Source organism: Echinops telfairi, unplaced genomic scaffold (genome assembly GCF_000313985.2).
Source record: "Echinops telfairi isolate 266 unplaced genomic scaffold, ASM31398v2 ScPeMD7_1;HRSCAF=3_0, whole genome shotgun sequence".
In the NCBI taxonomy this organism is placed as follows: domain Eukaryota; kingdom Metazoa; phylum Chordata; class Mammalia; order Afrosoricida; family Tenrecidae; genus Echinops; species Echinops telfairi.
The window spans coordinates 26,915,632-26,928,739 of NW_022103896.1; the positions used below are offsets into that span (position 1 = coordinate 26,915,632).

At 36.5% G+C, this 13,108-nt stretch overlaps 1 protein-coding gene across 2 annotated transcripts in view; it reads left to right on the forward strand.

The window, feature by feature from the left end:
• Window positions 1-13,108, forward strand: part of CSMD3 (CUB and Sushi multiple domains 3) — a 1,328,144-nt gene that overhangs the window by 870,099 nt on the left and 444,937 nt on the right. For both annotated transcript variants that reach the window (XM_045286022.1, XM_030887469.2), the window contains one exon: window positions 8,007-8,123. In XM_045286022.1, the coding sequence (XP_045141957.1) occupies window positions 8,007-8,123 (117 nt within the window). The remainder of the gene's footprint in view (window positions 1-8,006; window positions 8,124-13,108) is intronic.

The window sequence follows — 13,108 nt, forward strand, 5'->3', positions numbered from 1 at the left end:
GGGGGGGCAAGAAATCAATACACAGTTCTTTGTTTTTGCTTTCTGGTCTAAGAATATAACCATGTTTAGGCTAGGTTGCCTAGATGCTTAGGGGCAGCATATTTCACTCTGCCACACATCCACTATCCCGACTTCATAGCCCTTGGCCCAGAAAACTAACCAGACAGTGAGGTTCTGCAATAGCAATAATATTAATCAATGTTAATATTAATTGTTTACCATGTTAGTGCTATTATATATGCTTTACATATATTAATTTATTTTCTCTTTAAAACTAACATTATTAGGAAAATGTTACTACTGGCATTATACACAGATGAAAAAACTGGCAAAGAAAAAATGAGAAACTTGCTCTTTATTACTTTTCTAGCCAATTTCAGAGCCAAGATTCAAGTCCCAGTAGTCTTGATTCAGCTCAATTGCACACACCCACTACTGTACTGCCTCCCACTTACATTCTCCATAGTACTAACATTCTTGAAAATACAAGTGCAATTCTAGATGTGCTATTCTTCCCTCGGTGATGACATGTCCTTAAGGGTTTTGTAGAAAAAAAGATATATAGCTATTTAAACCTTTTTTGAATACTCAGAAATACTTGGAATGTAGTTCACACAGTAAAGGATGTTATTCTTTTCAGCAGATTTTCAATTAAATATTATAGTTGGGGAAAATCAGTGAGGCAGTTCCACTCTGTCCTATAGGAATTTGGTGAGGCAGAATCAACTAGGTATCACTGGATGATTGGATTGGATTTTGCTCTCTATGATCGCGTATGAATGTAATCCTTTGGATTCAATTTTATTTGCAGGGTACTTGGCTTCCTGCATTAAAAATCAATCCTTTGTAAATTGATTATCTTTCCTTATATACTGAGTAAAGGAACTTGAACTTCAAATCAGAAATGTGTGAGTTTCCATTTTGTATGGCAGAGTCAATGGGATACCTTATCTTTCATAACGTTGCTTGTAATGAGTCTCTTTGAGTCTTCTCTTGATCTCCTCAGTATCCTTTTCAGAACAGCCAAACTAAACTTTTTTATAACTTGTGGCACAACCTTGCTTAGAGAATCATTGTATTTTCATTCCAGGCAAAATAAAATCCAAAGATAAAACTTAAGGAGGCCTAGGTGACCTGGGCTCAGACTGCTTTCCACAGCTCAGCTCTCACAGCTCCTTTCCTCCTTCCTGCCTGCTCTGCCAACTGCACGCATGCGCTTGCTCGGCTTCACAAATGAGCTGTAATCCTCCTGCTCAACCTCCCTATTCGGCTTCTGCTTTATTCTCCCTAAAACTTCAGTCTTCTATAAAATCACTCATTAGCATATTTCTTGTGCTTGTCACTTAAACATAATCCCACTGATAACTCTATATAAAATAATCACCACTACCTGCAGCTGAGATTTTTCTCCAGAATGTTTACCATTTCTGATGTTATCTTTAAGTATTACTTTACTATTATATCCTTAATGTCAATAACAGATCCTATCAGATAGTAGGCGCTCAATAAATCTTCCTTAAATGAATGAACAAAAGAATAGTATGAGTTTTTCAACAGCCTTAGGGAAATACTTATAATATTATGATTTTTAAGTGTGTCCATTTAGACTTTTGCCATCATTAATGTTGCTCTTTCCTCCTGGAAGGTCTTAGCCTTTCACTCCACTATGCGGATCAAAATCCTAGCAATCTTTAAAGATCAGTGACCCTGGACAAAACCGCTGGGCTTGAGTTCTACTTTTTCTAGACTCTATTATTTTCTACATAAATATTTTAGGAAATAATTGCTATCCTAAAACCTTATTTTGATTTACCAAATTGATATTTACTTATACTGTATAGACACTGTATAGAGACTATTGAGCATGAACAAGCACTGCTTATGTTTTTCTTCAGCTGGTGGATTAGATAATAGATAATAATTGTGTTTGTGTTAGTCTAGGTTGACTAGAGAAACAAATCCAGAGACACTCATGTGTGTGTAAGAGAGAGCTTTATATTAAAGAGTGATTATATATTAAGAAAACATCCCAGCCTGGTCCACATCAAGTCCATAAGTCCGATATTAGCCTATATGTCTGATACCAGTCTATAAATTCATCTTCAAACTCACGCAACACATGCAATGATGCTGAATGCAGGAAGATCACTGGCCAGTGGCTGGAAACTCTTGTGGATCCAGTGGTGATGGAGGTATCTCAGCACTGGCATAGGTCCCCATCTGGCTCCTCCAAGAGTTCCCAGAATCCTCAGGAGAAGGCTGTGTCCACACAGAGGCATCATTGACTATGACCTGATTGATAGGCTAGACTCCACAGGTGAGATCTTCATTGCATGTGTTGCAGGAGTCTGACAAAGAATTTCTAGACTGGTATTGGACTTATGGACTTGATCTGAACTGGGCTGGGATATTTTCTTAATATGAAATTACTCTTTGATATAAAACTCTCTTATACATATATGAATGTCTCTGGATTTGTTGCTCTAGTCAATCCGGACTAACAAAATATTCATTTTCTTATTTTCATAATCTTACTCAACAAAACAATAATTTTGCCATGTGCACTTCCTGTTTCCTCAAGATATATTGAAAAAATAGTCTATGACACATAAGATTAAAAATAGCCTATGGCACATAAGATTAAAGGGTCAAACCAAAGAGAACCCAATTTCCCATTTTTGTCCAGTCGATTCCAAGTTACATGGGCCCTTGAAGACAGAGTCGAGCTTCCGTGTCGTGTTTCCATGGCTGTAAATCGGTACAGAAGTTGACGGTCATGCTTTTCTCCTGTGGAGCAGCTGGTTGTTTGGGAGCAGTTTTGGGGGTGGTTTCCAAACCCACTGGCCTTTGTGTTGCTATGGCATGTAGGATGTTAGATTAAACACACATGCATACATTTTGCGTGCCACTTGGAGCTAACACTTGACTATTTCAACAGTGCTTTTGGGGGTCATGGGGTTTGAAAGGTTTTAAGGAAGGCTTGCATATTTGGGAAGGTAGAGGACAGTGAAAAGAGGAACTCCTCCAACAAAACGGATCGGATCGATACAGTGGTCGCAACAAGGAGCTCGGACATGCCGATAGGTGTGAGGATGGGGTAGGACGTGGCGGTGGTTCATTCCATTGTACGTTGCTTTGTGAGCACATCTAACAACAATAACAAGGAAGGCCATACACGAAAACTCAGGACAGCATTCTGCTTTGGTCAACATGCTGAATGTCAAAGATCGCATTCTGCAAAAAGTGACAGACAAGTGCTGTTTTCTGTGTGTTAGGAGTGCAAGGTTGGCTTAAATGCTTAAAGTAAAACTGATGGCAGATGCTTGATAGGAAGCACCTCTTCAGAAACATAACTGCTGTTAACTAAAATAGCTGCTTTCTTTTATTGAAGGATAGGTGGCCCATTATATTCCAAGTTTGGACAATATTCTATCTTCATCTTTTGTCCTGGTAGCCTCTTTTCACTCTTGAAGTTTTATAGTTTGTTTTTGAGAAAGAACATGACCATGCTTCATTTGAGGTTATTTAGACCCAAAGAGACTGCATGATTCACTTAGGTAACCCGAATCCTTAGAGACAGAACCCAAAATTGAACAAAATAGATTTTAAACATCAACATTTCTCATATTTATACCATATAATTGAAAGATATAGTGCATAATCAAAAGTGATAACCGAGTATATGGATGAAATTTGCAAGTGTAACTAGAATACAAGTTTGTACAATGTCAATTGAATAGAGAGTTCAAAATGGGGAAAATGGATCGGAGGGGAGGGTAGAAAAAAATTTTAAGGAGACAAAGTACCATGCTAGGATATATCGTTAATGAATGCTTCCATACTTTATTGCAATATTCAAAGTATTTTGATGAATCCTCAGCGGGACATTTTCTGTTTTAGACACACTGTAGACAGGACAGTATGGCTTATGGCTCAGTGATTAGCACAGGCCAGCTGTTCGAAACCACCAGCCCCTACGAGGAAAGAGATGGTGTGTTCCTACTGCCATAAAGAATTAAAGTCCAGCCAACGCATCGAGGCCGTTCTACTTTGTCCTGCCAGGTCCCAATGAGTTGGCACCAACTCTGCGCCAGAGAATTGTGAGGTTTTTATAGTCTGGACAATTACAAAGGGTTATCTTGTGAGAAGGCATCATGATTCTAAAACTCCAGTGGATATTTCTTACTTGAGAAAGCATTGATAAAATGCAAACATATGAAAGAACCGCCCCCCCCCCAAAAAAAAAAGCTACCAGACAAGTTGAATGCATATCATATTTTGGATGGTCACTCTGACTTTGTCATGATGTTGTTTATTTTTCTTGTTAGAATTTTTTTTGTCTTCTGTTTGCCAGCTGTTTGTCTTCCTACAAGATAACTAAGTTTTTCATATATTTTTAACATTCGCTGAATTCATTGCAGTTTTAAAGGGTTCATTGATATGTGTGTTTTCTATTTAGTACACAGAAACCTCTTCTGCTGTTGGATAAGTGTCTGCACCTTTAAAGATATGTATCATCAGTCAGCAAAGTGGAATAAACGGTGTTCCCACTCAGAACAGGAGAACCAGGCATCCCTCTCAGACACTTCGGTTGTAATGACGTCTCCCTTTAGAATGGCCGAGTATTCTGACCTTAAATCTCAGCATTCCCTTTTGCAGTAATTTCACCTGAGTATTACTGTGTAGGTCATTTCTTTGTCCATCTAAGAGCAAAAGCAAAAATGTCACATATAAAATGCAAATTTCCATCTTAATTTTTCAGGACTCTCATACATGATTCAAATAGGCTCTTTCTGTTTTGCTCTAATTCTTCTGCCATCTTCATAGGTGATGAACTGAAGGCATTTAAGGAAGCAAACACCATCAGATTTTAAGAATATTCAGTAAAAAAAAACCTGACCACTTATAAAATTAATTGAACATAAACACATTTCCTGTCTGACAGCAGCATTGATCACTGTCTATTAAATCAATGGTTTGTATTTGTTCAAAGAAACAAATTCAAAGCAAATATGACTCAAAATAGTTGCCATGTAAAATGACCTCATTTAGAAAATGTATTAGATTGATGTAAATAATAAGGCTGCTGATGGTGGAAAATGATTTCATCCTCAAAAGCAGTGACTGATGAACATATAGAAGAGATCAACCAGTTAAAATAACAAATTGTAAGGACGCTGACACGTTTGATAAAAGGTGCTTGAAAAGATAGTGATTCGAAAAGAGTAAGCTAGTCTTTGAGGAAAAGATGAACTCCTTGAATTTGTAATTGGCCCCTTTTGGGGATGCTACCACATTAAACATAAACGAAGAGCATCATAACATTTGTCCCTATATAATGTTAGACAGTAAGATGTAATTTGAAAAAAAAAAATTACTTAATTCAAGAGTCTAAGAGTATGAACTCTGAAAAAACACTGCACACAATTTCTAAGGACTTGCTCTGTCACCTATAACTGTATTTTTTGCACAGCATGTTATAGGAGTTAATTGAGGTAAAATAGGTAAATTGTGAGGAATGTGCTGGCCACATTATAATTTACATGGCCTTGACATTATTTTGGCTAAAAAAAAAGTAAATAATCACAGCTTTACCTTAACTTTTATTCAATACAAATTTTTTCATATTTTTAATTATGTTTAGTGAAAAACTAGTGATAGCTGTTTTTTAATGCTATTGTATTTTAAGTCCCTCATAGTAACCCTGTAGGATAAGATAGAACTGCCCCTGTTGGTTTCTAAGACTATAACTCTTTATGGAAATAGAAATACATATCTTTCTCTCACAGAGAGAACTGTAGTTTTGAACTGCTGACCTAGTGGTTAACAGCCTAGCACATAATCGTTATACCACCAGATATCTCTGTTATTCCATAATATTTTTGCCATTATAATTACTGTATATTTTCCATCTTGATAATATTCAAGTAAAAGCATATGTTTTCAATAATAATATGTTACCTATTGTTGAATAACCCAGCCCTGGTTAAAAATAATATTTTGGTATTACTTATTGTTTTCATTTACTAGTGCTGCCATAACAGAAATTCCACAAGTCGGTGTCTTTATAAAAACAGAAATGTAGGTTCTCAGATTCCAGAGCCAGTAAGTTTAAATCAGGGTCTTGTATATGTTGTTTCCTTCCAAGTCTGGGTTACAGAGTTTAGCTTGATTCTTTGGCTTGTAGACAGCCTTTATCTGACATCTCTCTTCTGTGTGTTGCTGTATATAGTCTGGTATTTTAATAACTTAGAAGTGATTAATTTTAGAATCTAATTTACATTGGCATGACCTTTAGCACTTAGTTCACATATCATATACTTCAATAGATCAATTACATCACAAAAAGTAGTACAGTCACTACCATGATAAATTTTAGAAGAGTTTCTTCATTTGTATATTCGTTATTATTTTGCATTGTAAAGTTTATTTGGGCAGATGCCGTTAGGTTAAAATGTAATATCATTTGATTTCCCTTTTTGAGATATTTTATAGTTGTTTCTGTTTTAAAAAATGAAGGAGAAATATAAATTGATTAAGCCTCTAGTAAATCCCTTCTGATCATAGACCAGGGATATGAATAGCCTTGCTATCATGAAGAATGTATGTTATCCAAAGTCTTAGAAAGTCACAGGGGCAGAATCACCCTTTCCTATGTGTCACTATGAGTCTTGTGATTCTGCAGTGAGTTTCGTTTATAGCGTAAATAATGACTCTATGTAATCACCACTGTGATATGACCAAATCATTGTGATTACCATATAAACTCGAGTATAAGTCGAGTTTTTCAGCACATTTTTTATGCAGTTTTTGTGCCTCGGCTGATATTCGGGTCAGCTTATACTTGAGTATAGACAGTATATTACTTATAAAAGGCATAATTTGACATTCAAAATGAAAAAAAATAAATAAATGGAAGCGCTCATTAATGTTACCAGTGAAGGAAAGTGAAGCTCTGACTAGGAGCTTAGTTCAGCAAACCTCACCTTACTAGGGATGTTTTGATAGTAAGTATATTGGAAGTATATGCTCAATTTGAAGACTCGCAACCTATAAAGCTGCTCCAAGAGACATAGAGGTTAAAGCTCTGGGTGGAATGAAAGCAGTATTAATGGAATGTATGCTTATTATTTTTTAATAAATGATTCCAAGTCTATAACCTTAAGTAATTCCAGGAATTTCCAACTTTCTGCTTCCTGTAAGTAGATTACTTCTTCACCAAGTCAGCATTGCGAGTGGAAAGAAATTATGGATACGAATAAGAACAGAGCTGACCTTTGTGATATCCCCAGCATGTTGGTCAAGAATCAAAGCAGACAAGGCAGCATGTTCAATTTCCACTTGCCCTTGCTCATGTCCAAGGGGATTAAGATAAGGAGTGGACATCTGCTCCATTAGGCTATACCGTTTACTGTTGTCAGGTGCCAGGGGATGGATTCTGACTCATAGGGACCTTATGCACAACAGAAGTAAACGCTGCCCAGTCTACCGCCTCCAAATCCCTTCCCATTCCTGATGTTTCTGGGAAAACCACAGAAGCGCAGAAACAGTCTTCAAAATTTTGTGACTTCACTTTTTAAAAAGGAGTCTTATAAAGTATGTTATAACTCTTTAGAAACCTATTAGTAACCATTCATCTTTTATTAATTAATAAGAGGGGTGCTGCACAATTAACTACTCATAGTTAATTCACAACCCATTTATGCAAATAATTAGAAATGTAAAAGTGCCTTTTTCTAAGTCTCCTTTGGACACGAGCTGCATTCTCTTGGGGCCTGTCTGAAGTCTCAGAGTCGATTATTCAGGACCTTTTTCTTCCCTAGTTGCAGTGAACAAAATGATTTCCTAGTGTTAGGAAAGGTCTTTGCACACTCCTGTTATTAGGAAGTCATGAATGCAAAAATAATTGGATTCATCCTTCTTCATTCGAGGAGATAAGTTATTTCTTCAGCCCCTGCCTTTCTGACTGGAACTGATCATATGACTGTATTTCTTTGTATTTTCAGCCTTATGTGGAGGAGATGTGAGAGGCCCAAGTGGAACAATCTTATCTCCTGGCTACCCTGAATTTTATCCAAATTCTCTGAATTGTACATGGACTGTTGATGTTACCCATGGAAAAGGTAATATGCCTCTTGTGATGATAATTGGGTTATGTCCTGAATTTTCATTGTGTCTATTTTATTTCTCTATGTTCTTTACAATATTTTGCATGAGCAGAGGCAGATCAAGACTAATTTATGTGATAAATAAGGTTCAATTTGAGTAACTGCTGTAGAGGATTCTATTTACTTTTTTTGTATTATAATATGTTTATGGTTTCATATGAGGTACTAATTTTCTTTTGCTATATTACACTAATGTTATTTGTAATTTTTGTACCAACAAAGCATCAAAGAGAATTGCTTTAGTATTTGGCAGTGTTATAAGGGGGATCGCAAAAGTAAATATGGGAAGGCAAAGGTGATATTAGATGTTTATGCCAATTGTGGAACAAAATGTTTATGTTTATGTATTACAAATATATTCTCATGTATTTCTTTAATCATTGTAAAAGTACTGGTGTCTCTAATTCCATAATACATAACAGCATATATATTTTTTTAAGATTCAAATAGGGCATACAATTTTCTTGTGCATACAATGGATGTTAAAAAATGTCCCTTCCACCAATAGCTGCAAGGCCCTGCTGTTCTAAAAAGGTTCATATATCCAATCCAGCAAATCAGAAATATAATTCAACCAAAGTAATTTGTGAATGGGAAAATAGTCATCATGATACATCAAAATAAAAGATCAAGTTTATTAACCTGGAATGCTCTTTAAAAAGAATTTATATATGTGGTGTATGTGTAGTTTTTTTCAGTGCTGTTGTTATATTGCTCTACTTGATATTTTTACAAAGAGAAAATGTAAAAAGAAGTCATACACACACAAAATAAATAATGGATAGCAATTTGGAGAGTGTGGTAAAGTTCTGAAAATGAAAGTTGTGCTTTACAAATTTAAATTAATTAAGTTGTAGTGAATGATTTTTTCTTTTGATGAAATGATCCATCATTTCTCTGGGGATGGGATTATATCACGTGCATTGTATTTCGGCGTTGATGGAGTAATCAGAATGTAAGGAGTACAATGAGGCTCTCTCCCCCGTGAGGGGTTAGACTCAGGAGCTACCAGGGCAGTTCACTGTCTCCGCTCTACAGGGTCAGTTTGAACTGTTATGATTCAATGGAAGTGAAATTTTTGTTTGTTTAATTAGAATATACTGAGGGAAAATATGGTTAATGGTTATTACAGTACTAAACAGATGGAAGGAGGAAAATCCTTGGTCAATTGGAATGTTGTTTCTTTGTAATACAAAACGAGAAGACCTGGTGGGTTACAAGATGGGCTGCTAACTGCCTGGTGAAAAGTTGAATGCAATGGTGACTCCAGAGGAGAAGGATGAGGCTTTCTGCTCCCACAAAGCTTGCCAGCTTAGGAAAACCACAGGAAAGTTCAACCCGTCTTTTCAGGATCACTGTGGGTCTGAATCAAGCCAATGGCAGTGAGTTTGGGTTTTTTGGTTTATTGGATGGACATTAACCAACCCACTGCTATTGAATTGAACTCACAGCAACCTGACAGGACAGAATAGAACAGCAATGGGGGTTTCCTGACTGCAAATATTTACCGAACATGCTACATCTCTCTTCAGTAGAACAGTTTATGGGTTCAAACTGCTGCCCTTTCACTTAGCAGATGAATGCTTTATCACCGAGCCACCAGAGGCCCTTGTGGAAGGTAACCAAATCATCCTAGGACTCCCAGGTGTAGTGCATTAGTAGAATTTAAAATACACTCCTTTATATATATAACCCAAGAAAATGGAAGACTACATGTTGCTTGCTATGTAAATATAGGTTTAATTAACACATTCGGTTTTGCATCTTTGCAGGTTGCAAGTGTTAATTAAATCTGTATTTGCATGGTGGGGAAGGCAGATTTCCTTAAAGAGATAACAAAGTCAATTTGAACTACAACTAATTCAAAGCATAGTCAAAGTTATGTGAAGGGTAATCTCTTAAAATCAGGAGGCAACTTGCAGGTAACTTTTTACCCATCACACCAATGCTCTCTAGAGCATTCCATAAACTTGATGAACTTGCCTGATTTTAGTAATTCCACGATGCAAAATTAGAACTTAGAGGAACCTCCTAAGTGCTAATATACTAATTCAAAGGTTTCAGAAATTACTTGACCATTGGCATTTCTATTCTGCCTTCTGGAATTATACAAAAAACAACTCATTGCCTGTTCTAACCAAACCTCAAATTCATCAAGCCACTATTCTGTGAGCAAGTTTTTTCAAACCCCCAACTCCTTACTTTACCCTAAGCTTTTTTTCTCTTAAACTGAACACTCCAAGTGCCTTCAATTATTCGTCACAGGCAAGATTTTCATTGTCAGCACCATTCTAATCACCTTTCTGCATTTGTGTTCCAGCCTGTGTTCAATAACCTTCTTAAAATGTAGTTTGCTTGAAATAAACTCCGTATGTTATAGTCAATCACTACGTATTTTATTTCTGTTCACGGCTCCTAAGTTCTCTTTCATTTAATTTTGTCACTGCTACGTCATAGGATTAATGTATAAAAGAGATGCTGTTATTGTGTGCCATTGAGTTGATTCCAATTTATAGTGAATTTATAGGACCTAATAAAATTGCCTCATAGTGTGCTCTAGGTTGAAGTATTTATGAAAGCAAATTTTTAGGCTACTTCATGCAATGATATTGAGTGACCTTGATAGCTACAGTGTGGATAACATGCCACCGAGGATTCATGGAACATGTAGCAAATTAGGTAATGTTTCAAAAATGTATTACAACATTGAAGTATTGTAATTAATTCCTAAATTGTATAATTATGAAATTAATTTTTTATCTTTTTATACACTTTTATAATTCTGGCCAACATACATTTTGGTGCCTCAAATGTTAGACATGTTGGTATAATTGGCCTGCTAATTACAAAAGTGTTGCCATTATTCCCCTATCCATTCTTTTTTTTTTTTTTGCTATCATTTTTTTAATTAAATACTTTTATTGGGGGCTTTTACATCTCCCATCACAATCCATACAATCGTCCATTGTATCAAGCTCATCCACACACATGCTGCTGCCATCATTTTCAAAGCATTTTCTTTCTACTTGAGCCCTTGATATCAGCTCCTCATTTCTCACCCTCCCTCCCTCATAAACCCTTGATAAGTTGTAGATTATTATTTTCATATCTTGCAATATCCTCTGTCCCCCTTCATTCACTTTTCTGTTGTTCCTCCCCCTGCAAGGGGTTATATGTTGATCCTTGTGATCAATTCCCTGTTTCTACCCCACCTTCCCCTTATCCTCCTGGTATCTCCAATCTCAATGTGGGCCCTGAGGAGTTTATCTATTCTGGATTCCCTGTATTGTGGCTCTTATCTGTAACAGTGTGCATGTTCTGGTCTAATCTGATTTGTAAGGTATAATTGAGGTCATGATAGTTGGGGAAGGAAGCATTAAAAAACCAGAGGAAAGTTGTGTGTTTCATCAATGCTATACTGCACCCTGACCAGTTTGTCTCTTCCTTGTGACCCTTCTGTGAGGGAATGTCCAATTGTCAACAGATGGGCTTCGGCTCTCCAGTCCATGTCCCATACCCCATTCACATTGGGTATGATTTTGTTCTGGGTCTTAGGTGCCTGATCCCTGATCCCATCACCACCTCATGATCACACAGGCTGGTGTGCTTCTTCCATGTAGGCATTGTTGCTTCTCACCTAGATGGCCATTTGTTTATCTTCAAGCCTTTAAGGGCCCAGATGCTATATCTTTTGATAGCTGAGCACCATCAGCTTTCTTTGCCACATTTGCTTATGCACCTATTTTGTCTTCACTGATCATTCGGGAAGGTGGACATCACAGAATGCCAGATTATCAGAACAAAGTGTTCTTGTGTTGAGGGAGTACTTGTCCACTCTATTTTTTTGAGATACAGACATATGCCATATAGCACTCTGCTCATCAATAAAAACTCTGGGAATTTTAATGTAGTGTTAGCTAGCCTGAGATAGAGGTAATGCATGCTGCTTCATTACAATTAGTTTGGGTTGTACTTAACACTCAGGTCAAGTTGTACTTCATATTGTGTCCTTAGATCTAAAGATATATTTGAACAGTGAAAATTAATGAACTTGGATTTTTTTCTCCCAAGCATCATTTCACCTTTTTTAGGAACTGATGAACAGATGGTTCCAATGTGTCATCTTAAGAAGGGGCCAGAAATAAAAGTTGCTGTACAATAAAATAAATAAGCTTGGTGACTTGGTGAGGCATGTATCTGGGTGCTAACCACAAGGTCATCTATTTGAACCCAACAACTGCTCTGCAAGGGAAAGGTGAAACCTTCTACTCCCATAGAAGTGGATCTATATCCTTAGAAGTCCACAGGAGAATTTTCACTCTCCTGTGAGGTTGCTATGAGTCTTAACCGACTGACTGGTAGTAAGTTTAGTGCAATAAATAGAGATGCAAATCTTCTCAAGCCCAAAATGAGTCTGTCAGAGTTCAAACTCCTTTGTTAAAGTTGAATGTTTCTGTTTTACTATAAGATGACACAATTTCTCTACCTGTGCACAGAAACCCTTAAAAGAATAGTTAGAATTTTTCTTATAAAGAAATGGACTCAACCTCATCTCTGAAACACTTATGAATTATCCATTGACTTCTATATAACAAAATGTATTCTGAAATGTTTACTGCATACTTTGAAGAAGAAAAATGTATATCTTAAAATATTTATGAAAATTGCTATGAATTCTTTTATTTTCACAACTCAAAATTGCCTTCACATCTTCCATATATGTATCTTTTTGGTTTTCTGTTTTCTTTTCCACTATCCTCCACTTGGGTTTCGGCTTTGCAGTATCCCGTTTTTAGTCTCTCCATATTGCATAGACCTGTACCCAAACCAGAAAACAGCCATCTAATTGATTTTAATTCAGAGTGACCCTATGGAACAGAAAAGAACTGCCCCTTTAGGTTTCCAAACCTTCAAATGTGAGTATTTTAAAGGCGTCAGAG